This window comes from Thamnophis sirtalis, unplaced genomic scaffold (assembly GCF_051295495.1).
Source record: "Thamnophis sirtalis isolate CommonGarterSnake01/CBP01778 unplaced genomic scaffold, rThaSir2_p1.2 scaffold_3, whole genome shotgun sequence".
Taxonomy (NCBI): Eukaryota; Metazoa; Chordata; class Lepidosauria; order Squamata; family Natricidae; genus Thamnophis; species Thamnophis sirtalis.
Window position 1 is genome coordinate 139236527 of NW_028261383.1, and position 27647 is coordinate 139264173.

The 27647-nt window shown below is 40.8% G+C and overlaps 1 protein-coding gene across 1 annotated transcript in view; it reads left to right on the plus strand.

Annotated features, from left to right (window-relative positions):
• RGS9 (regulator of G protein signaling 9) overlaps positions 1-10545 on the plus strand; it is a 62926-nt gene extending 52381 nt beyond the window's left edge. Inside the window, exons 18-19 of the mRNA XM_087710214.1 lie at positions 8389-8846; positions 10020-10545. Of these exons, the coding sequence (XP_087566340.1) occupies positions 8389-8846; positions 10020-10134 (573 nt within the window). The 3' untranslated portion in view covers positions 10135-10545. The remainder of the gene's footprint in view (positions 1-8388; positions 8847-10019) is intronic.
• Positions 10546-27647: the final 17102 nt, after the last annotated feature.

Consider the following 27647-nt stretch of genomic DNA (forward strand, 5'->3'; position numbering starts at 1 on the left):
CTAGTACGCATGCGTGCTCCGCGTGCGTGCGTGAGGATGCCGCGTGCGTGCGCGAGGACGCCGCCGGCCTCGTTCCAACCGAACCGGTTGGAACGGGGCAAGAAACCCACCCCTGCTGTTTTGTGTAATTAAAGGTTACAATCAGGACAAGCAGGAGAGTTTTAGAGATAGCTAGCAAGCTAGCTGGATGGAGGGAGGGAGGGAGGGACAGATGGAGAAACAGACAGACAGGCAGACTAAAGGATATGCTCTCTGATGGATGATTAACATCCATCACCAAATTCCAAAGTTTAAATACTATTGGTCATTCAGGGCAGAAGGGTGACTCCACTTAACCTCAACTAATGCAATAATGGAGTATAAGAAGAAGCTTTCTAATGTACGTATGGGACCATGCAGTATCTATTGGGCTTTTCTGGAGAACAGGTTTTTTTGTAATTTCTGAATGTATTATATTTACGGTGGTGTTCTACGTAATTGATTTTCCTGCTTAGCAACAGAAATTTTGATCTCAAATGTCATGACGAAAATTACCTGTATATGCCTGTCATAGAGGCTTGACTGCCATGTGTCTCAAAGTAGGCAGAGGTCAAAAGCCCTTGAAATGATTGGAAATACCAGAAGAAATGTATTTCCCCCCCTTGCATTCACGATGAGCAACGTCAGCAAAAACTTAAAAGCTTACCCAGCAGAAAGGTGAAGATGAATTGCAGGGCTGACCTTTTGTTTAAATAATCTATAGCTATTAATCATAGTCAGTATGTGCCTGAAATATTTCAGTGGTTTATGAACAACTAAGTGGAATTGAGGCTCATACAACTTCTCAGTATGTTTCATTTATTTTCAGGAAGTTAGTTCAGTCACGCAGATACTATTTCTATCATTTGATCTAGCTGGGCTTAGGTTGACTTTTCAGTTCTGACCCTTTTTTTGTGGTCACTGCTTTTCATCATTGGTTGCAAAATACACAGAACGGTTTGGGAATCTCTGTGATATTGGCAGAACTAGAACACTATCGTCAAAAAGGCCATGAGAACATACCAAGGATGTGATCTTAAAACAATCCGAGGGGTGATAATTTCTGTTAGATCAAAGAAATCTAAATGCAGCCCAGCAGCACTGCTGCAATTTAGGCAGAACTTCCTGAGACTCTCAACTTTGAAAATGCAACTGTGGAGATTAATTAAAATGTTCTGTCTGTTTAGAAAGGTCAACACTGTAGCTACGCAATGCACCAAAATAATGTTTTGAAAGTCTTTGGGGGTAACTTCAGGGCTCCTTAGAATCTTTTCAGGGGTTCTTTAGTCATACATTAGTTATTTAGAAAATGTACAGTATATCCTATGTTTGAATATATTTTAAAGAAGACTAATAATAGATTATGGCCTCTGGCATACTATACCCATGGGAATTGCAAGCCACTCCAATAGAGAATAAATCAGTCTGCATTGTTCACAAGCCTTAGGCTGGAAGTCTCAGGCACAAGTGGGAGTCAGCTTGCCCCAATTAAGAATAGGGAAGAAACCAAATTCTAGAGACACATTCACAAATACACATTCCTGCTGAAGTAGAAGTGTCAAGGAAGGGACATCCCAGTTTGCAAAAGCTTCTTAGCAGCCTGGTCTTTTTCTAAGGGTTTAATGCTAGATTACAATTGGCTATTTATTTATTTATTATTTATTTGATTTCTGCATCACCCATTTCACTTAAGTGACTCTGCGAGTTTTACAACTTCATAATGAAAACACATGAATCAAAGCATAGATTAAAAACAGGATTAAGAACAATGTAAAATTTACAGGTAAAAATACAAACCAAAGTGAAAAATTGAAAAAGCTAAAAGATTAACAAGGCAGGGAGAGTTTCCTCAAGCCAGCAGCCATTCCTAAGGCTGTATCAAGACTATGTCAGGTCTTTACACTCATACAGAAACAGCAATAGTACTTAGACTTATGTACCACTCCATAGTGCTTTACAGCACACTCTGAGCGGTTTACAATGCCAGTATATTGCGCCCCCCCCCCCAACAATGTACGTCCTCGTTTTACTGACCTTGGAAGGATGGAAGGATGGAAGGCTGAGTCAACTTTCAGGTCTCTGGATCAAAGTGCAGGTTGTGGGCAGAGTAAGCCTGCAATATTGCGTTCTAAGCATTGCACCACCATGGCTCTACGCCATCATGGAAAACCAGAAGAGTGGGGGGTTGTCCTTATCTCTGGGGGTAAGATGTTCCAAAAGGGAGGGATAGAAGCTCAGAAGGCCCTCTTCCTGGATCCCACCAGATGAAATTCCTCGACTGATGGATTACACAGATGCTGTCTCTGCTTGATTGATTGGAATGGGCCAGTATAATTGAGACAAGACAGTTCCTCAAATATTCCGTGAAGGGCTTTAAAGGTGATGACCAATCCCTTGTATTGAACCTGGAAGCAAACTAGCACCTACTGTAGCTCATGTGGCAGAAGTGTTACATGAGCTACCCTAGGGGTCCCCAAAGTCCCACTGTTGCATTCTGTGCCGAATGTAGCTTTCGAATACTCTTCAAGGGAAGTTCCATGCAGCAGTTGTCCAGCCAGGAGATGACCAGGGTATGAGTGACTGAAATGAGAACATCTCCAGTGAGGATGTTACTGGTGTACAACTTGAAGTTGAGCAAACACCTTCCTAGCCATGACTACCCAATTGTGATAGCCCACCCAATTTCTTTGAGTGTGGTAAGTCTATATATAATGCATATGCATAGCATCAAACCACATAACACAGCAGCCCTTGATCTCACAATCCTTAACTGAAGCAAAAATATGCTTTCTTTTTGCTCTCCAGTTCACACAACTACAGTAGGAATTCAGGGTTCCTGATGGCAGGAATAAGATACTATATTTATTTCTCTATCTGCTTGTTTGACCATGGAAGGGGACCCAAGCTAATCTACCTCTTGCCATGATTATTTTCACTTATTCTAAGAAGTTGAGAAATGGTTCATCAACCATTGTGTCACTTTTTCCCTAGAATGGCATGCACACGATGGGTATGTTCTAGCTCAGGTGGAATGACTGTTCAACTAAAATACAATATTTCCTAGGAATTAAATAAAATAGTTGAAACCATGTTGTTGGCCTCCAGTTGTCCATGCTGTCTTCCGTTGTGGCTTGGTTAGCAGCTACAACCCATAAGATGTATACGGTCACTGCTATTTATTGTCTGTTAAAACTAGAATGTGCTTCACCTTGTTTTAATTACAAGCAATGAGTTTTCTTTTCATTATTCATCGAGTCTTGCCATACTTCCCCCTCCTTTCATTTTCCTTAGTTAAATAAAACTAGAAGTTGAAACAATCATTGTGTGTGTGTGTGTGTGTTTCATTGTCTTTGTCACCATCCAGACATTTTTATTTTCTCCACCTTCATATCTCCACATTTATCATTTTAATTTTAATTCTTTTTCTTCTTTAGAAATTGATTATCTAATAGCAGCTTTTTAAAATCATGCAGTCTGTTACTGAAGCATCTCCTTCGGCCACAATATTATTTGTCAGATAAAGATTTTTTTTTTCTTTACTTTACAGCAATTTAGAAGAGTTCTGAGTCTGTGCTATCTTGGGAGATATTGGCTTTGGGGTCTAAGCCAAGCATTATCATTTCATCTACACAATAATTGCAACAGTTATGTGTCACAGCAAATGGCATCTTTGCAACATAAACTCTCACATTATTTTTCAAAATGACCAAGCAAAAATACCAAGTGAATTGAATGGATGCAAAGTGGGGGAAACCACAATTCTGCTTTTCTTGAAAAGAAATGGAGTCTCTTTGGAACTCACCATTCAGGAAATTGATTAGATGGCGGGTCCCCCCCCCCCAGTTCTCCTATTGGTCAATTGGATGATGAACATTAAATGCCCTATGGAATTTTATGGTGTTCCCTCAATTCCCAACAGCTACAGTAGAACTTCAAACTGCTTTTGGAGGAATAGCAGAGTGGAAATGGTGTAGAAAATTGCAAACCTGTCTACTTATATTCTGCTGTGTAGGTGGGGATAACAGAATAATAGACTTGGAAGGGACTTTGGAGGTCTTCTAGTCCACCCCCTTATCAGGCAGGAAACCCTTATGCCCTTAGAGACAAATGGTTGTTCCAAGTTCTTATTTAAAAAATCCAATGTTGGAGCATCCATACTGGAGATTTTAAAGAAGAGATTGGACTACCATCTGTCTGTCCAAAACAACCAGTAGAAACAGTAAGATGAGTTACTTGTTAAAAATCTTTTTTTTTAATGTGAAAGATAATAATTTGGCAAGGCTTACTAACGTTTAGGCTAGAAATCACTCTTAGACAACCAAGAGTCTTCCTACAAGAAAGGAAAAAAGAGTTTGTGAAGATAAAGCAGAAATGAAAGAAATTCATCAGCAAAATTATTTTTGAATGCATCCTCACTTCATTTTAGGATTAAACTAGATCTTTGTTCTGCATATATATATGGATCAATCTATTACTGATTAACCCCCTATGTTTACTTCCTCAGCCGATTATGCCTCATTTCCAGATTAATTGATGCCTTTTAAAAATAAGACTCAAAAATGACAATTGCAATTTAAATATCATCATCTAGGGATGAACAATATTGCATAGTCATTTCCTGGACTATTCCATTCCCCCTACTATGAAATGGGCTAATCTTAGAATTCCTAGGGTGCAACATTTTTGTGTACGATGCCATTGTCAGTTCAAGGATGAGCAATGTATTTTTGTGGAACTCTCCATCTGCTCTAATCTGTATGGCTAGCAATGAGAAAAGACGTGAACTGCAACTCAACGCTATCTAGAGACATCCGTCACCCAGTCTTACTGTGACGGAATGATCAGCGTGAATCTGCTATTGTATAAAGCAAACTGAAATTGGTGTCTCAAGTTCTATGGACATATACATTGGTATTTTACATTGGAGAGTTTCACACTGTGGTTACGCCCTTTTAAATCCTTGGATAAATGTGATAGTGAGCAGTGCTAGGATGTAGGTCCTTCCTCTCCAATACTGCAGTGTAGACAAGGAAAAACTGGAGGGAAAGCATTTGTACCATTCTGTGCAACCACATTTGGTACCTGAAATGGCATGCTATGAGATCTACTGCTTGGTGAGATTTGAAACAAAGACGTATCATGCCAAGGGCAAAAGAAATGCACCAGGGAATTCGCACTGTACAGGATGAATGATCAAGGGAGATAAATAAAAGCATGACAGACAGAACAGAACAGATATCTGTGTGACAAGATGCAGAAGTTTGATAGAAAACACCAAGAAACAGCAAATTCTTTTGAATTACATGAGACAATTTGAGGCCATCTTAGTTGACAATGTGAGAATTTCAAGGGGAGGAAAACTGGAAGAGGCATCTTTGTTTACAAACACTAAAATAAGCTGAACTCTCTTAATTCAATGTACGGAGATACAGAAACTTCAGCATGTAATACTGGCAAAGGCTGTGCTCTTGATTTGGGGTGCTTTTGACGTAAACCCAAGTGACATTCCATTGATCCTGATAATAAAACTGAATTAGGGAACAGAGTTAGCAAAAATTTGAAAAGAATTACTGGCATTATCCACACAGACGCAGATCCTGCTTTTTCCTATTTTCTTTTCCCTTATAATGTTATTAGATTTGGGAGTTTATTTAATCCCAGTATAATTTTGTTGTTGGACTAAAGCTGCTCATCATTTTGATTTGGCAACTAACCTTAAACCATTTCAGGTATCTAGAAAGTTCTAAATCATAGATCTTATTTTTTTTATTATAACATTTTTATATTCTGACTAGATAGTATTATTCCCCTGTAGCCAAATTTGTAATGCATTTCATTTCTAGGAAGTTTGTATAAGGCATCATAATGTGTTTCTATGAAAAATACATTTAATATTGGGACTATGCACCCCTCAATATAGAAACTAGAATTAGGGCAAAGAGCTCAATTCAAAAGGCAAAATGTAATTTGGAGATGCATGTCTCTGCATGAGGTCCTGTGAACTCCCACAAAGTTGTGTTTCTTAAAAGGCATCTTTGTTTTTCTTGACAGGTTCCCTTGCATGCTCCAGGTCACATTTCTCCCTAACTAAAATATGCACACATGCTTGAATATATATTATTAAGGTGTTTAGTATATACAGGGTCAGAAAACAATCATTTTCACAAGTGCTAGTTTGCTGGTTTTCACCAGCGCTTGGAGAACTAATGTTCATCTTCCCTATGAAATATTACACCAAATGTCAGCATTAGTTAAGGTGATCTTTTTCTTTAAAAAAGTCCAAATTAACTACCTTCTGCTTCCTCTGATTAACCATTTAAAAACAAATACTTTTTGTGCTACATGAGTAGAACAAACAAAATTCAGTTCCACTCTGCCAATATACCCCTAGAGTATCACGCCCATGGCTAAAGCTAGTCCTCGGCTTGGAACCATAATTGAGCCCAGAATTATAGTCATAAATTGCTGCAATTATAAATCAAGACATCACATGGTTGAAGTTGCAAACATTTTTTACAATAGTTAAGTGAACATAGTAATTGTTAAGCGAATGCAGAGGTCATCAAGCTAATCCATTTTTCTCAATGGGTGTTTTTTCCTGGAAACCAGAATGCGGGGAAACTAGCAAAAAAGTTGCAAACTGTGGTCACATGACTGAGGAATGCTGCAAACAGCTGTAAAGATGAGCCAATTGCCAAACAGCCAAAAGGCAATTGTGTGTGTCTGTGTGTATGTGTGTGTGTGTGTTGTAACTCCGAAAATACCTCAGAGGAGGTCTGTGGTAACATCAAAGGGTTGTTCGGCAACTGGCCCTAAGTCAAGGACTATGAATACATATTATTAAAGGGATTTATTTAGGAATATGCTATTGTATAACATGGTCATGATAATCAGGTAACAATTTTGACAGACTGAAACCAAAGTTGAATAGCTGAACTCTTATAATTAGTTGATTTATTTCTATGCATAGCCAACATAGATACCAATACTATTTATCATCAAACCCAAAATGATTTTCAAAAGGCAACTGGAAGTCTTGGTCTTTTCCTTGAAAATGTTTTGCTTCTCATCCAAGAAGCTTCTTCAGAAGTTGAAGTGCCTTTGGGATAATCACGACCTGCCTGATTGAGCATCTCTATAAACATCTTCTGGAGAACCACAGAGTAGGCAATTAAAATATATCAATAGGGGGAAAAGTTTCCTAACATTTTAGAACTCTGGAAAACTGCTCTAACTAAAATTCTATCAATTTATCCCAATATTTTGTTTTGATATTTTGATTTGATCTTCAGATGGGGGATTTCTCCCAATCCGAATGAATATGTTGAAGCTAAACTTGGGGTATTATACATATGAAGTATGTGCTTTATGAATGAGAAGCAGCCCTTCTGATTTTGGGCAGGAATTTATTTCACGTTGGGGGAAATGGGTTTATTGTTTTAAGGAATAGACTGAAGCCCACCGACCCCTGAGTTCTTAACACTGCAGTTTTGTTGCATAATGGTATCACACTTGCTTAACAATGTATTTGTATTTAAGAATTGTGTCAGAACTGTAATAGTTATACACATTTCTGTATAGGAAACATTATAGGATTTCTGAACTAGTTTTTTTTCTATGTATGTTCATACATGTACAATATATTTAGTGCTGAATTGGTTAAGGAGTATCCTTCACTGCTATATAGCCAGTGTTAGAAGATGATGATGATAGATGATATCTAGCTAGCAGCTAGCTAGAGAGCTGGATGGATGGATGGATGGATGGATGGATGGATGGATGGATGGATGGATGATAGGTAGGTGGGTAGGTAGATAGATGTAGATGTAGATGTAGATGTAGATGTAGATGTAGATGTAGATGTAGATATAGATATAGATATAGATATAGATATAGATATAGATATAGATATAGATATAGATATAGATATGATGAGAAAGAGGGAAGGAGAGAGAGAGAGAGAGAGAGAGGGAGAGAGAGAGAGAGAGAGAAAATTCTAGCACTGGTCATGCATCTGAAGCTGCAACATTGCAGCCAAGGGGCCATAAGAGATGTAGAATTTTCCCACTCTCAAAAATTAATTTGAGATCAAATGTGCAGATTAGACTTCTGGTACATCTGGACTGGCTGGTTTCTACCTACTGGCAGAAGCTAAACAGGGTGAATGTGACATTATGCATGCTGTAATCAGCAGTAGCACTGCTTTGCTCATGCTGAACTGTAGAAAAACATAGCAGGAAGGCCATAATGTGAAGCCTAGCAGAGATGGTTACAGATGACCAAGTGTAATAAAGACCTCAATTTTCTATAAGAATTCCATGTCATTGTCTATGCTATAATAACCATTCTCTCTTTCTCTTTTCCCTGCAGTTATGTCAATTTACTGTCCCTGTTTCCCATTTGGCTGCTTACACTGGTACCTCTGATCCTCTGCCTCCTTCTCAATGCCCCAAGCAACTCCCTATGCCAAACACTGCCAGATACTCCTCACCTCCGCGGGTAACCTTAGGCGATGCATCTGTCACGGAGAAGAACTTGGAGCCTAACAGGCTTGGTTCTGATCTCATTCCTTCCCTTCTGGAAAGGGCTCAGAACTCCATGGACTCTGAACTGGACAACTGCCATAGTTCTTCAAATGCTGTCAACTCCAAGGTGTCACCCAAGCCAAAGTTGGCCTTGTCTCTGGGTAGGTTCTTGAAATGGCGACGCTTGAATTCACCGGTGTTTGCCACCCTTTCACCTAAGCATCCTGCTGTGGTGCAGGGAAAAGTGCAACCCTTAGAAGATCTGAGCCAACACCTTCAACCAAAATCCAAAAAAGCATCCATGTGAGTATCCTTATGGGTGGTTTTACTTGGGTTTAGTGGCCATGACTTATTCTCCTGAACAGCAGGGGAATACAGTAGTCCTAATAATGCTTTGTGATTGATTATCTGACGAACAATCTCATAGAGAGATTTTCTCCATGACAATCTGTCCTTAACCTGGCCCTTCAGGTCTTTCAATTGTATACCTGATACCCTTGCAACTGAGTCTATCCACTTTGCTGCTGGTTGTCGTCTTCTCTTCTTTCCATCCACCTTTCCCAATACTAGGGCCTTTACCATTGAGCTAAGTCTGCATATAATGTGTCCAAAGTATTTGACCCTGTTCATTTGTGATCGGGGGGGGGGGGGGTTAAACTTGATTTCATTGAGGGCCACATCAGGGTTGTGTTTGACCTCAGGGGGCTGAGGGGCAGGGCCACGGTGAATGTGGCCAGCTGGAGGTCACTTGTTTAGGCTCTGTTTTCGGCTGTTACAGCCTCCTGCAGCCCTCTGCCAGCAGAAATGGAGCCCTTGGAGGCCACTTGCGGACTTCCCTGAGCTCTGTTTTTGCTGGCAGAGGGCTGCAGGAGGCCGTCATGGCCGAAAATGGAACTCAGCCTTCCCAAGCTCTGTTTTCGCTGGCAGAGGCACTGCGGGCTGGTCCTTCACTGTTTCCAGTGTGCCCCCATGAGCCAGATCTAAGTACCCTGTGGGCCAGATCTGGCCCATGGGCCTTGAGTTTGATAACTCTGCTCTAGATTGATTGGTTGTACCATCCATTTGTTTGTTTTCTTGGCTGGCCATAGTATTCACAGGAATCTTCTCCAATGCTGTACTTTAAATGGGTCAATACTCTCTTTATCTCGCTTCTTTGAAGTTCAACTTTTGCTTCCATGGAGTGTCAGGGGGAATATCATTGCTGGAATGATTCAGATCTTTGTAGGCACCACACATTGTAGTATTTAAATATATTTTCCAAGGCCTTTATAGGTGCTTTACCAGGTGCCGGTTCTGTGCATAATTTTTGACTGCTTGTTCCTTTACTGGTGATGGTTGATCCTAAAAGGCAGGTGCTCTCCAGCAGTTTGATAGCTTCATTGTCATTGTCTTCGAGGGAGATGGGTGCCTTAGAAGTATGAAATATAAAGAGAATACATAAATTGTGATATTTGGTTTTGTTTGTCTTTGGTTTAGCGCCTTCTTTCAGATTTCTCTGGAGAGCAAAATTCACCCAATGGACGCTGTAGTGGAAGACGATCACCATCCCTGGCCTTACAAGGAGTTTGCCAAAGAAGTGATCTGCCCCTGAGAAGTTCTGACTGAAGGAGGACAAAGCAGATAAAAAGCCTTTGAAGCCATTCAGATGTGAGCCCCTTAAAAAAATGACTATCTTTTCCTGAGCCTGATTTGGCAGGTATTAATCACCAACCATTTGACCTATACTACTACTATACTACTAGTAGTAAGTATTTTTCGAATTACTAAGGTTTTTATTAATTATTTAGTGTGTGATGAGCACATGACATAGAGAAGTAAACATATACACGCAACCATATAATGATATAAAAAAACTTCTACGGGGCATGGCAGTGGCCTCATAACTGCATGCCCAGTTCACTATCCAGTTGATTGACTCTGGTGTTTCCTTCATGTAAATCTTCTAAGGAACTAGAGAAGAGGGCAACCTTGCACAATATGTTCAATAATTTGCATATCAGCACTACAAGGGGAATCTTTCCAGCCCCGGAGATACAAGGCAGAGGTACTTCTGCCAATAGCACACCTGTTGTGAAGTCTTGTCCGACCCATTGCGACCCCAGGGGCAATGTTCCTCCAGGCCTTCCTGTCCTCTAGCCCCCTCTGGATTCAATTTAAGTTAATGCCTACTGCTTTGGTGACTCCATCCAGCCACCTCATTTTCTTCTTTTTTTGCCCTCAATCTTTCCCAGCATTAGGCTCTTCTCCAGTGAGTGCACCTAATTCTGTTCAATTTTGTCCAGACAGAGTGAAGCAAGTGAAAATCAGGTGGTTTGGTAGTGGAATCACTAATGGTCAGGCTGCAAGAATGTACCTTGCTTGGATTATTCTTCTCTCCAGGCATTCTCATGGTTAAACCGGAGAAATGTGAAGTGAACAGCCTGTTTTCCATATTGGCCTACAGGATTTCAATCTTGTGATGGGCTGTGCATCATCCTGGTGAATAGGGAAGGCCTTGTGGTTTAATAACCTTCCCCATAAAATCAAAAGCTGTTTGATTTCAAACAATTTGAGAATATAAAATCAAAGGTTTTTTTTTCCATTTATTGGTTTTATTTAAATAAAGTATTTTAAACCTCACCCTCTATCCTAGAATATCAAGTAGATGATAGATAAGACCTAGTACCAAAATATGCCACAAAATAGTAAAATAAAATAAAAATAATAGCGAGGTCAAAACCACTTGGAAGAAACCTTATAATCAAACAAACATCTTTATTTCTATATATTTTTTTAAAGGAAAAATCAAGATGCCTCTTGTCCAGTGTTCACAATATTGGTAAATTGCTACAAATCATGTGCTGGGTTCTTCATGATGTATTACTGCTGAAAAAATATATCAGGAAATTCTTATATTTGATCAGTCTTTAGGAATGTTTGCATTTTGTATCTGCATTTAATATATACTGGGGTTTTTTTGTTTAGAAAGGCCAAGAATGTAATATTCATCTCCTAAAACTCTGCTATCAAATTAGCAACTTTCTAACTTCAACAGTGCGACATCATTGGGTACCTGGATCAGGTGAGATAGGTCAGAAGCCACACATGTAGAGTAGTGTTTGTCAACCTCAGCAAATTTAAGGTGGGTGGACCACATCTCCCAGAATCTCCCAGCCTGGGGAATTCTGGGAGTTGAAGTCCACCCATCTTAAATTTGCTGAGGTTGACAAACTCTGAAGAGCATTTCCCAACTATATCTCATTATGCGCATCAGCAACATTGTGTTGCTTTCAGATCTTCCCCAGTCAGGGGAGACTGGTTTAAGACAGCTTTAGCTGCATTAGTATTAAAATTCCAATGCTACCTAAAGGCAGCATGAAAGCATAGAAAATTCTGACGATTCTTACTTTGGAAGGAAGTTGATGGTTGCCATGAGTTGGGATAGAACAAATACAGGTCAGCAGGGAGGGGATTGGTATAGTTTTGGCTGACTAAGGAACGTTGGGAAGCGTCAGGTGTGAAAAATCACATGCAGACATGTAAAGTTCAAGCTAGGTTCTTGAACTGGGAGCTATGGTGGCGCAGTAAAGCACTGTGAAGTGGTATATAAGTCTAAGAGTTATGCTATTGCTACTTTGGTGTCATCTGCCTGTTTCACAGGAATCTCCCCAGACTGGTAGTTTTCATCTGGAAAAGGCCAGATATTAGGTAGTAAGACTAGGCTGATTCCTTGTTTGAGCCTTCCTCCCAACTGGATGGTTGATCTTCTACTTAGCAACAGAGGAAGTCCCTTAAAGACTGACTTCCTAAATACAGGTACTATGCAGAGGTGGGTTGTTCCTGGTTCGGCCGAACCGGTAGTGGTATTTTGGCCTGGGTCACAGAACCAGCAGCGGCCCAAGCTGGTCAAGCCCCCAAACCAGTTCCCCAGTTGCCACTGCCAGCATGTTGTTTAGTCATGCACGTGCGTGTGCAGTTCAGTGTTAATTGCTCTGTGCATACGCGAAGCGAACTGGTAGTAAAACCAGGAGCAACCCATCTCTGATACTATGCATACTGTTACAAATGTTGTCCAATAGTGAAATTGAAAAAGTCAGCCATAATATGCAAAAAGATTTGAATTAGAGAAAACCAAGAATAGGCTACTCGGGCACTGGGGTCTTGCTTGAGTCAAAAAAAGAGGTGGATAATCTTCAGGACCAGGTTGGCTTATGTCCCGTGACCAAACCTTGAGTGCTGCCTCCATCCTAAAACCACCAGTGGCTTCACAGCCAGAAGAAACTTTGGAAGGACCTCCTGGCCCAAGTGATTGGGTAGTTAAAAGTGACAGTGGGAAGTTTGTACTTTCAGATGTGTAAGATTCTGCTAATGGGGCCTCACAATAAATTAGAATTAGCTCATCTGGTCATGATTCCAGTCTGGTTTACCTGGGAAAGCTGACAGTCATCGAGACCCCAGCATGCCCTCTCTGCTGGATCTGGTGGGAGAGGCATTCACTCAAATAATCCAGCCCCATGCCAGGTAGAACTTTAAAGATCAATACCAGCACCTTGAATTGGATCCAGAAGCAGACTGGTAAACAAGGCAGCTCCTGGAGCAAAAAAACATAAAATAACGTGTGTTCTTCTAGAAATAATGTATAGCTGCCCACACTGCTGCATTCTGTTCCAGCTGAAATTTCTGGATACTCTTCAAGGACAGCCCCATACAGAGCAAATTAAAGTAGTCCAACCGGGAGTTGACTAGGGCATGAGTCACCATGCCCTAGTCAACACACAGAACACACAGAAACACCGGAGCACATGTTTCTCCGGTGCCTGTTTTATTAAAACCTTTGTACTAGCGTTATCTCACCATAACTGCATAAACATTCATAACAAATCTATACCTTTTGGGTGTTTTCGATACCAACCGTACTACAACCTATAATGTTGCCAGGTCTGAGCTGCAGCACTTAACATCCATCAGATAATGATGACCTGTGCTCTGGTCTAGTCTTAGGTTCAGAGCAAATTACAGAGCACTCCAGTTCATCATACTGGAGTGCTCTGTAATTTGAAATCACGTACAGGTAGTCCTCGATTTATAACTGCAACTGAGCCCAATGTTTATATTGCTAAATGAAAAATGTGTTGAGTTTTTGCCCCATTTTATGGCTTTTGTAAAGTGAATCACTGCAGTTTTTAAATTAGTAACACCGTTGTTAAGTAAATCTGGTTTCTCCATTGACTTTGCTTGTCAGAAGGTTGCAAAAGGTGAACACATTATCCCGGGACACTGCAATGATCATAAATATGAGTCAGTTGCCAAGTGGCTGAATTTTGATCAGGTGACCACGGAGATGCTGCAATGGTCATTGTAACATTGTAACTTTGTTGTAACATCGAACGGTCGTTAAACAAACTCTTGTAAGTCAAGGAATACTTGTACTAGCATTGATGTTCCCCTATACCCCTAATGTATGGAGTATATATAATGCTCCTATCCCTCCTTTCAGAGTCCTTTTGGACTTCTGTTTTATATCTCCCCTTCTCTCTGTGTGTTTTATATCGCTTTGGTTTTGTTATAACAATAGTTTTTTAGACAATGTATTTTCTATGGTTTTTAATTGACTGTACCCCAGCCTTCTTATGCTGGTTTTTAAGTGTAATAAATATTTGATTTGGCCACCTGTGCCCGACAAATGGCTCCGCATGCCACCTGTGGCACGCGTGCCATAGGCTCGCCATCACTGTTTTAGTGTGCACGAATGAACCTTTTTCAAAATGGATGCCTTCAACGGATTGTTTTCCTCATAAACAGATTTTCTAGTACAACGATTGATTGCCTAAGAAACATATTTCCTTTATCTGTTTCAAGTATGTGGGCTTTTAATGTTGCAAATAAAAATGAATTTGCCTGCAGTGAGAAGAATTTTTGTATTGTCTTATTCCTCACTTTGTTGTTGTTGTTGTTGTTGTTGTTGTTGTTGTTGTCTGTCAGGAAATTGCCACAAGAAGCTGGAACAGGGTTCTTCACTGAGGACCTATGGATAGATTTCTGGGAATCTGTGAACTTGGATGGGGAAGGGAGTTATTTTCACTATTTTATTTTATGCACCTATCTTCCCATACTTTCACCAGACCCTATAGCAGAAAAAAATTAAGAATTCCAGACACAGAGAGTTTTAATAGGGAGGTTTCTCACTCCTCCGTACCTATCTACAAATAAGCCACCCAGAGTTGTTTCGATATGAGATCGTGGCAAATAAATAAATAAAATAAGAATAGTTTCAATTGCATTTCCCCAAACTGTTGTTCTTCAAATGTATAACATTAACATTTCTATCAATAGTAACTAATAGGCTTTGTGCTAACTGATCATTGGTGTTATTATCCAATTCATTTGGAAAATAAAACCACCAGAAAGTTTGGTTAATCACACTGTCAAATACATTGACAATTTCCCAGCTGATAGAGGAGCATATTTGTAGCTCACCACTGCCAGCTTGCCACAGCCAATTCGCCAGGGCCAAATCGCCATGGAACAAGAATTAGATTAATGCTAAAGGAAGGGTGGAATGATTAAAGAATCATTAAAGAAAGGGTGTTTTAATAATTTTAAATAATTAAATTGAATTGTTGAATTATACCGCACATTTTTCCTGCAGCAAATTGACCATAGCAAGATGGCCATGGCGGGTTAGCTGTGGCAAGTTGTCCCATTCCACCTTGAAAGGGACAACTTATGGTTTATTATTGGTTGTCAAGGAACTACCAATTACCAACTCAAACAAACAAGCCAACAATAAACAACAACCTAATTAAGTAATCACCAAAATCTCTCCCACCAACACTGATATAACAACACATCCATTAGAATATAAGCTGACAGCAAACCACAGTCCTTACTAGCATTACTAGCTCCCCGTGGAGATTCAGACCCTCACCACCCTCCAGGCTTTCTGCAAAGCCTTAAAAACCTGGCTGTTCCGACAGGCCTGGGGCTGATGAGTTCCTGTCCCCGCTCGAATGGTGTGGCTGTTGATTGTTTTTAAAATTGTTGTGTTGTGTTGTCCGTGTCTTTTTTTTCCTGTTTGTACCCCCCGCCCCCCTGACTTGGTTTGTGAGCCGCCCTAAGTCCCGCTGGGAATAGGGTGGCATAGAAATACAATAAATACAATACAAATACAAATTGATGATGTTACCTAGTTCCCTACAAATGTCCCTTAAAACTGTCACCAATAAACCGCAGAGCAATTTATCAATCTCTTAACAGAGATTGGTAAATTCCACACTTTGCCTATTTGCGTGACTTTATCACATCACATCCTCAATCTTTCTTCTGCAGTTCTTAATATCAAAAGCATTTTTTTTGAAAATGTGCTCCCTGACCAACAAAATTTATCCACCAGGGTTGAAAAATAACAGGGGGCGATTTCAGATAATATGATGAATTTTGAACTCTACAGAAGCGGAAATACAGAACTGATTTATATCAGATAATTATTTTATCCAGCTCAGGATTGTCTATCTGACTGTCAATTCCTTCCCAAGGCTGGAAAATATTTTTTTTTAGCAGAGACATTTTAATGTGGAATTGACTCTGAAACTTTTCTCTATGCAAAGCATGTAGATTGTTAACTGATCAAATAATTATAATGCTTTGAAGGCAGGATTTTAGGGCAGAGGTCTGAGGCTCAAAACTCCGATTTATCATGCTTTTACATACAAATTATAAACTGAAGCATTATGCACAGATCACCATGAGATGATTAAATCTGGGTTCCAAAATGACCTGTTTGTGATATTGCTGATTTAGGATCTACAGAGGAAGGACAGATGATAGTACTGAAGTTAAAATCAAAATCTTATATTGGCACCAGGGCTCATCTTTTGGAGGAGTGACATAGGCAAAATGTAAACCTGTCCATAGTTTAGTTAACTGATTTGTAGGCTGTAGCAGCTCTCAAAAACAGGACATCCTCCATCACAGTAATATTTTTTTTTCATTTCAGTTCTAGCATTCCATTCTAAATATTAACCAGCTCTGACTTTGTTGTTCAAGATCAGCCACGTCTTCTAGGGGTTGCCATCTTAATAATAACTCACAGGAGTCCTTAGAATTTGACAAACTTATCCAACGAAGTTAGGGGTTCTCCCCCCCAAAGTGCGTTGCAATATGTCAATGAACCCTCAAGGCAGAGGTGGTATTCAGCCAGTTCTGACTGGTTCTGGTGAACCGGTAGCAAAATTTTTGAGTAGTTTGGAGAACCAGCAAATACCATCTCTGAGTGGGCCAGGCTCTGATCTATTTGCTGTCCCCCAAGTCCCAACTGATTGGCTGGATCTTCTTTTGTTGCCCTGCACAGGAGAATGGAGCTGGAAAGCAGGTTAATGGGGTGGGGAGGGAATGGGGATTTTGCAGTATCCTTCCCCTGCCACGTCCACAAAGCCATGCCCACAAAGCCACACCACATCCGTCAAGCTACGCCTACAGCACCGATAGTCAAAAAAATTGAATCCCACCACTGGTATGTATGTATTATGCATATAAGACAAAAACAATAAATATAATGAAGTCTAAGAATAATGAAGAACATAGTTACTAAAATAAATCCAAATAAAATACTATTACAAGAAGTTCTAATTATCGTAAAATGGTAGGTAAAAACTGAGAGATTCTTGGTAGTCCTTGGTGCTCTCTGAGCTTGCTTGTTTTCTTGCAGACATTTCATTATCCAAACGAGGTAACTTCATCAGTGCTATTAAGAAGTGTGAGATGGGACATAAATAGTAAATGATTTTTAGTCAATTATAATAATAACAAGGAAATGTTAATGGTCATTGTTTAACAATATATACATGCTATGGTATTGGCAAAAGTAACTTGGATATAAATTTTAATCAGTAAGTTGGAAAAAAGGGGGGGGGGAAGGCTTAGAAACTTTCTCAATTGACTTTTACTTAAAAGATGCTATAAAGGTGTAATGTTATTGGAGGATTTTTTGAAATAGCTAATGAATGCCATTATGTGGTTGTGTCTTTAAGTATGAATGACTTGAGGTAAAAGCATGTTCAAATAATTGTAGTCAAATGAGAATTGTGGTACATTGATAGTAAGATATACAAAGGTTTTTGACTTAAAGTGTATAATCTAATATGAACTATAAGTAATGACTGTGGAAGAAATGCACGAAGGTTATCTGTAACCAATCAACATGCTTTCTACAAGATGCAATGAAGGATGATTCTTTTTTTGTGTTTTTGTTTAATTAAAATAAAAAAATTCTTCAAAAAAAGAAGAAGTGTGGTCTGCTGTCAGTTTATATTTAAGTGACTTGCCCTCTCAGGGTTAATGGGAGTGATCTTAGATCATGGGTGTCAAACTCGAGGTGTGACGTTGCCATCATGTGATGTATCACAATGTTTTTTCCCTTTGCGGAGCTGGGGTGGGAAGGACCTGCACATGACACATCCAGCCTGCGGGCCACCACATTGACACCTCTGTCTTAGAATGATTTTAGAGACCTTGTCTGAGAGTAATAGCCTTAAATAGAAGTTGTACTCTCTAGTTGGGAAGTTCTTCAAGACGAGATATTTAAAGGTCTGTCTAGACTAGAATTTCTATTCCAATGGACCATCACCATATGAACATAGCTGAAGATACATTGGATTACCGTAAAACTTCCAAGAAGGACTAAACAAGGTTAAAATGAGGATATTAAAAAGTTAAAAGAGCAATCTCCAAACACCAAACACCCTGGGGTTGCACAGCACCCTTACTTCTACTCCCAGCCCATGTGCCACATGGCAGAGCCAGGTCTTCATACTCTTCCAGATGGGCAGAAGAGTGGGAGCCTGGTTTCACTTTTGGGGTAACGTGTTTTAAAGGGAGGGGGGCAACTATGTGAGAGTTGAGAGTAAAAAAATATGTCCAGAAACAGGGCATACAGACATACAGTTGACGTGTGTGCTCAGAAGCATTGCCTGTGGATATGGATGTGCCCTAAGCCTCCCCCACCCCAAATGCTACAAAATCCCAATATAGATTTGGAGCTATATAGATATGGAGATGAAAACAATAAAGAAATAATTGACTAGCTTTACATATTCCAAGACAATTTCCGAACTTTTAATAGAATTATACAAGAAGGAATTTACTGTAAATCACAGCTTTTCTTTGGTCAGATTTAGCTCCCTTCTTTACAGGCTGATGGAAAGGAGATTCAGTTCTACTTTAAACAAAGATCAACAAGGCTTTGAGACTTGGAGATCAACTGGGCCTTGTGGCTTGGAGGAACTTGCAAAGATCAACCAGGCCTTGTGGCTTGAAGGCACTTGCATCTGTTACCATGGTTTATTGCATTGCCATTTTTTTTAATGTAGCTTGGCGCTTAGACATAATAACTTCCTTTTCTCAAAAGTTTTGACTGGGCCAATGTTTTTTCTTAGTGCCTTTTGGCTGACCTGTTTTCTGAAGCATGCAGGAAACTAGCCAACCATCCTTGCCCACTTGCCAGCTACCCGTGGATCTCCTCCAGTGGAGATATCAAGCTATTGTTTGGCTTTTATATTGAGCCAAGGAGTGGCTTGGTACTTTTTTCAGGAATAGCTCCAGCTGCAGGCAACATTTAGAGACACAACATAGATGAGGTTGCAGAGGTACCAGCTGTGCTCCATCATTCGGCAACTGGAGGGAATGCTGATCAACTCATGCCATCCTTCTAGCATGTCCATCTTAGCGGCAGTGAAGATGACTGCGAGGAAGATTAAAAGAATTCCCAGGAAATAAAACAGTAGCAATATGGAGTCTGCTTTCATTGGCAGCAGTGGTGGGTTCCGGCAGAGACTACTGCCGGTTCACTCAGGGGCACTTCATGCATGTGCATTTGATGCGGCTGTGCACGCATGCGCAGTACAACTAAAATTGATCTGCACATGCACAGAAGCAAAAAACAAGATGACAAGAGAACCAGTTCGGGGGCATGGCAGGCCTGGGTCGCTGCCAGTTCCAATGACTCAGGGAACCCACCACAGATTGAGAGGTTTCGTTGTCACTGGATGGAGAGGTCTGCTAATATTCATCCATCCCCAAAGCATACCTAAAATCAGAGCCTGCTGTCCTCGGCCAAGAACTGGAGAAGGTCAACCTGTATCCGATTAGCCCTTGCCCCAAGATGTCTTCCATTCTGCAATCTACTAAAAGCAGGTGGGGAAGGAAACTAAAACCAGAATTAAGAGGACCGGCTGAAGACTTTAATTTGTAAGAAGAAGAGTTAAATAATTGATGCCGCATTTATGCCAAAAGTAATTTCAGCTTGGTGCCTGCTCTCTTTCTTTCTATCACACAAAGACATTTAGCATCGATTGAGATCAAAGTTTGGGAAAAAACCCCTGCTGCTGAACTGCAAGGCAAAACTTTTAGCTGCCTTTCTCCATTCTAATAATATCATCTTTATGGAGTTAATAAACTGCACACTTCAGTCAAACTCCATTATTACAGAAGACTTAGGGAGCTAATAATTTAAAAGCAAAGAAGCGCCTCTGTTCTCGGCTTTGAACTAAACAACATTCTGTTGAATGAGGGGACATCAAAGCTCTGTCACTATTACGAGTGTGGCTGGAGCAGAGGGTCTCCGAATCTCTACTTCAGTTATCTGAGGCAAAATGCAGGGAGAGGATCTGGAGATTAAACATATTGGCTTATCAAACCAGGAACAGAACCAGGTGTTTTCTTTTTCTGCCTGGGCAAGCAACAGGTGGTTGGCTTATTAGCGAATTTGCTTGTTAAGTGGATGTATATATATATGAATTATTCATCATTTCCTCTGAGTTCATTAGAACACCTCTCAGCAACTTCTCGCTTGTTCCGAGAGATAAATAGATGGCCCACGTACACCCACACATTTTTTTCTTCCAGAGTCTTCGAGCTTTATTAAGACAGTGATAACATTTCTTAATCAACTGGCAATGGGAGTTTAGCAACTGGGCATAGAAAAAATGTTTTTTTTTTCTTGAAGAAATAACTCCAGGTCTTAGCCATTCATGATCTGGCCAATTTCTGACTGGATTACTGTAATATACCCTCTGTGGAGACTTCTATTCATCCAGCTTGTGATGTCCATCTGATTGTGGTTTGCCAGTGGTAGAATGCACAACATTGGTTTAGCGCCAGCCAAAGTTGCTGCTTTCTAGTTTGTTCAACTTCAGCTTTAGCTTTTAACATCCTGGGATCAGAGATCAGCTCTGAATTCATCTCTTCCCACATGAACCTGCTCAGCAGCCTCCCACAGCCTCTGGGGCCTCCTTGTGCTCTTGTCATTGGCAGGCATTCGGTGGCTGTCAGAAGAGAGGTGACCTCTATGATCATCACAGTTATAATATAAAAGAGGGACCCATAGAAAGGTCCCTCTTTACAACAGACTCTGGTGGCAGTGTTGTCTGCATGGGCATGTTTACTTGAGGTATTTTAGAAGTTGCTGTTTTCTTACTACTGTCTCTAATATCACAGAGAAAGGGTCATTATAAAAAACCCTCTCAAATCTATTTCATGATTGCATTCTTGTGCACTGTTTGCTTGGAAAGAAGCCCCACTGACTTCAGAACAAAAGTAAAGATGTTTTCACATTAAGTTTGACTCCTGCTTGCAACAGATACCTCCATCACTTGAAGTTTTCAAGTTTGGACAACCATTTGTCTGAAATGGTACAGGGTTTTCTGCCTGAGCAGGGGATTGTACTAGAAGACTTCCAAGGTCCCTTCCGACTCTTATTCTGTTATTCTTTTCCCAAGTGTTGTCCTTGATGTCTGCACTAGAGAAGTGAGTTGCAGTGTGAACATCTTGGGTGCAAAACAAAGATAGTGTGCTATTTATCGGGAGTGACTGTTTCCCTTATTACTCAAAATGCTGCAGTTGGTAATATTCATTAACTTGAGGGGAGAAATATGTAAAAAATTGAGTTTCAAAAGAAGTGATGTCCTTTGCTAGGACTCCAGTGGAGTCAAGTCTGAAGGATCATTTACCGTACCAGTTATAACCACTGTGACATGGTGGCAAAGTGGTTAGAATGCAGTATTGCAGGTTAATTCTGCTGCCTGCTGGTTGCCTGCAGTTCAACAGTTAGATTCTCACCCGATGAAGGTTGACTCAGTCTCCCATCTTTCTGGAGTGGGTCAAATGAGGACCCAAATTGTTGGGGGCAATATGCTGACTCTGTAAACCACTTAGAGAGGGCTATAAAGCACTGTGAAGTGATATATAAGGCTAAGAGTCCGCCCGGAGTCCTTCGGGAGTGGGCGGCATACAAGACAAGACAAATAAACTAAGTGCTATTGCTATAGAGGAAGGCAAGGAACCGTGAAGAGGGCTCTGTTCACTGATGGTGTGTCTTCACATTCAGACTCAGTAGAGTAGAGTGTTTCTGATAAGGGCAAGGTGCCGAATTTGTTCACTATGGTGTATAATCAGAACGCAGCAGCACACGAGAATAAGTGCATGTTTGCATGTCTGTGGGGATGAAGGATAACACAGGATGGACACTTCCTGCTTGCCTTAGGATGGACAGGGAGCAAAGTGAGTTCTTGCTACACCTAAGGAGCAAAATACAACACTAGCCAGTGGGATTACTTCAGAAGGCCACACTATGAGAGTACAAGACTTTACACCAGAGCTGGCTTTTGTTAGGGCAAGAAGATGCTGTGTTTGTTCCTAATGTCACCTGCCGTCATTTCCCCACCAGAATTAGTTGACATGAGAAGATCCCAGTGGAACTCATCAGTAAGTTTCAATGACCAAAGAGATCAAACGCAGCAAATCTCCTCCTTCTTTGGGGCTGCAGATGCTGTTTTCACCCTGTTACTCATGCCCTGTTTTCTCTCCCCCACCCACATCTCTATTTCCTCCCCCCACAAGCAACACTCCTGGCTTCTCATTTATGTCCTCGATCTTTGATATTGCATTATTCCAGCTCATTCCTCTGAGCCTGATTCAAAAGCACAACTTAAAGAGAAAATGTTTAATTTGAGGCCAGATTCTATCTCCTCCCCTTCTATATTTCTCTTTTTTCTCTCTCTTCCTCCCCACCCTCCCTGCCCACCCTCTTCTATCTGGAAGGAAAACAAAGCGATTCAAATCAGGAAGCCAAGGAACTCGGTGCCGATTTTCCACTGGGACCTCATTCCCTCTTGGATTGGGCCTGAGCTGATTGAACTGAAAATTAATCCCCTTTTCATTTGCCACGATGCCATTTCAAGAGAAACACAAGTTCGCATCTGAATTTCAAACACGCCGCCGAGTTATTTCAGCAGGAGAAATTATTTGGTGAGCTTTGGTTAGGGGGATAGCTGGCAGGAAAACCAACTGGGGTTTCAAGGACTTGTAGGTCTATTTAAAATGTAAGATATTTTTTTTTAAGACTTTGTGTGACAAGAATGCACAATGTGGCCCCCCAGTGCATAGCGCTTGATGCTGTAGGTAAGAGAAAAAGAGAAAGACAAGTGCGATGCCCACTGACACATTTTTAATGCAAGACATAATTTAGTCTGAGCATTCTCAGCACTTTGTTCCTATTTGCTTGGATAAATCCATCTGAAATCAGTGGGACTTATCTCCTTTTTCAGTTTAGGCTGAATTTAATTATCTTCTATATAAAAGAATCATGGAGGGTGTAACCTACTTGAGGACAGTTTCTCCTAAAGATGCATTGATGTAGTTCAGGAGTGTCAAACTCGATTTCATTGAGGGGAGCGTCAGGATTGTGTTTGACCTTGTGTGTGTGTGTGTGTGTGTGTGTGTGTGTGTGTGTGGCCAGGGGGCGTGGCTAGGTCGACATCACTCATGTCAGGGGCACTTGTGGTGGGCTGAGCTCTCTGCCAATGAAAACGGGCTCCCGAGCTCCGTTTTCAGCTACGTCAGCCTCCTGCAATCTGTTGCCAGCAAAAATGGATCTTGCAAGAAGCACTGGCAGAAGCACTGCAGGTCGGTCCTTTGCGATTTCCAGAGCACCCCCACAGGCCAGATCTAAGCACCCTGCAGGCTGGATGTGGCCCCCGGGCCTCAAGTTTGGCACCCCTGATGTAGTTTAAAGCCTTCTTATCTGATTTTGGTTCACTCACTCTCAGCTTAAACCTACTTTGCAGGATTGTTGCTGGAGGTGAAAAATGGGAGGAGGAGGTGCCATTTTGCTGCTTTTAGTTCCTGAAGGAAAGGCACAATATGCAAATAACCATCAAACAATCCATTTCAGTTCAACCAGGGACATGAGCTCAAACAGACAGGAGGGAGATTCAAAAGTTATGTTAGAAAGTCTTACTTCACGAAAGAGTATTAGAAGCTTGGAACCAACTTCTAGTGGAGATAGTGAGTGAATAATCAGTAACTGAAGTTTAAATACGCTTGGAATAAACACATGTTCATCATTTAACAAATGTTTACAATAAATAATAATAATAATAATAATTAAAACAATAATATAAAGAAAACAAACTCAAGGAGCAGACTTGATGGACCACTAGATCTTTTTCTGCCATTGGTTTTCTATATTTCTAACAGCCTAATGAACAACACTCCCACCAACACTGACAGGGCAAGCCACTACTAGATAAAAATAAGAGCAAACCCCATTCCCTTCTAGCACTGATGATGTTACCAAGATTGGTAATGAAATGTCTAAAAAGAAAACAACCAAGCTTAGAAAGCACCAAGGACTCCACAATTCAACTCTGAGCTGTGAATATTCTTTTCTGTCCTCAGTTCACTACCAGGTTTAGGTATAAATGTGGCAATTTGTTCAAGGCCCTCATGGAATATCTGGGAGGCAGCAACCCAGACACTCATGCCTAACTCCTCTGCACCCTGAGTGAATGGCACAGCTTCCTGTGGCAATGTGAGTTAACCACAGGTCATTTTCAGAATAGGATCGATATTAGAAGTTGGGCTCCTCCCCAGTTGATGTTCTTGTCTCAAAAACAGGGGTGAAATGCTACCAGACTGATTCACCTGAACCGATAGTAAAAAAAAATGCTACCGGTTTGTGCCAACCGGTTTTTCCGGTGATCAGCTGTAATGCGTGATTTATATTAGCTAGAAAGCAGGATTTCCTGCTTTCTAGCTAATCTAAATCGTGTGGCACAGTGGATTCCCCCCCCCCTTGCTGTTTGCTTATCTTTTCAGGTGTGCTTGGTGTCAGGCTCCACCCACACTCCCGGACCTCATAATGTCTGTTTTTGATGCTCTGTGCAAGCGCGAGCTCACATTACTACAGAACCGGTAGCAAAGGTAAGTGGTTTTAACCCAAGCTCAAAAGAGACATCCAGCAAAACTACTTGTTGACTGGCCTTATAAGTCATCATTACAATTAAATCCAATGTTCTTTGTGGCTTACCACTGGTGCCTATTTACTTGTCAAAACATAGCTTGGTGATTTAAAGGTGAAAATTGCTATTTACAGTCATAAGGCTGGAATAAAATCCTACAGCATTGACACTAGTAGTTTCCGGTAAACCCAGTAGTTAATTTGGCCAAATGCCACAGATGACAGCAACAGTAGACGTGTGTTCAACCTCATTGTTCCAGAGGTGCAAACTGTGTTTAAAGCCACGAGGGAAAGTAAGATGTGATAGCTAAAGCTACTTTTATGAGTGATACTTTTATGATCTGCAGAGAACTTTTTCTCTGAATATTTGGAATTATCTTGCTTTAGTCATATTGAAATGAGGAAAAGCCTCTCACATCCATTCACTTAAAAAATGAAGTTTTCATGACAGTTTAATCTGATTAACCTGATAAATGTCATAATCAGCAGTTAAGATTAGACCTGTGGGACAGAGCCTCTGTTTAGCAGGAGTAAAGCTGGAAAATGGCTTTGTTTGCCAAAGTCAGGTTATACTTGTCAAGTGTGCAGTTGTGATGAATCATAACTAACGCCTGTAGAGTGGTGGCAGTTGACATATATTAATACTAAGGCTTTAAAACCCACCCTTCAAAGCTTTTTGTTAATAATAAGATGCCGCAACAAGTTTGTGCAGACTGATTACAGAGAAGATTGCACAGACTGATTACAAACAATAGCAATAAGACAGTGGCAGCAATTTCTGCAAGAAATACCACTTGCTTGCAAGCAGGAATAACAAAATAACAGAAAAGAATAGAATAGAAAATAGCAACTGGAACAATTGTTGGCAATAAAGACAAAACAAAGTCTCTGATACTGAACACTGCAATACTTGGTGACAGCAGAACAAAAGAGAAAGAACTGGGGGGAAAATCACGAAATGCAACAACCAGCAAACAGAATAGATGCAAAAGAAAGCAAAGATCGTACCAATTGTAATAGGTGCCTTGGGTGCAATCCAGTGGTGGGATTCAAATTTTATTACCGGTTCTGTGGGCGTTTCTTGGTGGGCATTACATAACCTGGTGGGCGTGGCAGGGGAAGGTTACTGCAAATCCCCATTCCCTTTCCACTCCTGGGGGAAGGTTACTGCAAAATCCCCATTCCCTCCCGATCAGATGGGACTTGGGAGGCAGAGAATAGATGGGGGTGGGGCCAGTCAGAGGCAGCATTTACAGATTCTTCGAACTACTCAAAATTTCCCCTACTGATTCTCCAGAACTGGTCAGAACCTGCTGAATACCACCTCTGGTGCAATCCCAAAACATCTGGAGCACTATTTGAACCCCATAGGCACTGACAAATTCATCAGTCAATTGCAAATGGCAACTTTGCTTGGAACATCTTACATCCAGTGACAATCCTTCAATATTATTAAACAACAAGATACACCTGTGCCAGGTCTTTGGGAAGGACTAGAAAGGGGTCAAAATCAGTCTAAGTAACTGGCTGTGTTATCTTATGATAAATACATATAACCTTCTTGTCACACATGGCACCATATATGAAGCTCCCATATTCTATTTCAGAGCAAATCAGACTAAAATGGCTAACTATACTTTAATGATGGCTCTACATGGTCTGTGTATTCTGCCTGCATTCCCATAAACCCATATTTCCCATAAATGGTTTAATAAACCTCCATTACCTGGTTCGGTACTATTTGCCAAGCACAATTGCTGGGTTCACACACTACCGTAATCCAGGAAATGGCAAAATAGAGCTGGAATTTTCTGCCCCAATGTCTTCCTAGTTCAAATCCTTGAAATGTTGTGGCAAATTCAGTAAATTTCAGCAACATAATTGTCTACCCCCCCCCCCACCTCAACTGCAGTGTCATTGCGTCAATTTAATATGGGGGCCTGGAAACATTTCAAACTAAGGCTGGAGAGGTTAGAACAGTGTTTCTCACACCTGTGAACTTTAAGATAAATGGACTTTAATTCCCGAAATTCCCCAGTGAAACATGTTCTAGATCATGGGTGTCAAATTCGCCATATCATGTTGCCATCAACCATGATGTTTTGTGATGTTTCTCCCATTCGCAGAGCTGAGGTGGGCATGGCCTGTGCATGATGCATCTGGCCTGCGGGCTGCCAGTTTGACATTCCTGTTCTAGATCTATGCTTTTGTTCCTAGTTACTCAACCCAAGTCTTCAATTCTTTCAGTGACATGACCTTTTTTTAAAGTTCTTTGTTGTTGTTGTTAGTTGCGAAGTCATGTCTGACCCATCGGGACCCCATGGACAATGTTCCTCCAGACTTTCCTGTCCTCTACCATCCTCTGGAGTCCATTTAAACTCACGCCTATTGCTTCGGTGACTCCATCCATCCACCTCATTCTCTGTTGTCCCGTTTTTCTTTTGCTCTCAGTCTTTCCCAGCATTAGGTTCTTCTCCAGTGAGTCCTTCCTTCTCATTAGGTGGACAAAGTATTTGAGTTTCATCTTCAGGATCTGGACTTCTAAAGAGCAGGCAGAGTTGATCTCCTTTAGGACTGAGCGGTTTGTTCATCTTGCAGAAAGTAACAAAACTCTCCTTTTTCACCATCTGTGACCTAAATGTACTCTCGCACACATGCACTCATTCCATTCTTATGAATTTGGCACTTCCATGGAAGACCTAAGAAACAGACACCAGAACAGAGAGGAGGAAAAGCTCCCACCGAGGAGAACTATGTAATTGTCATACTTTGGAAAAATGGAATCTGCTGGAGCCCCCAGCTGTTACCTGCACCTGTGTGCAACACTCATT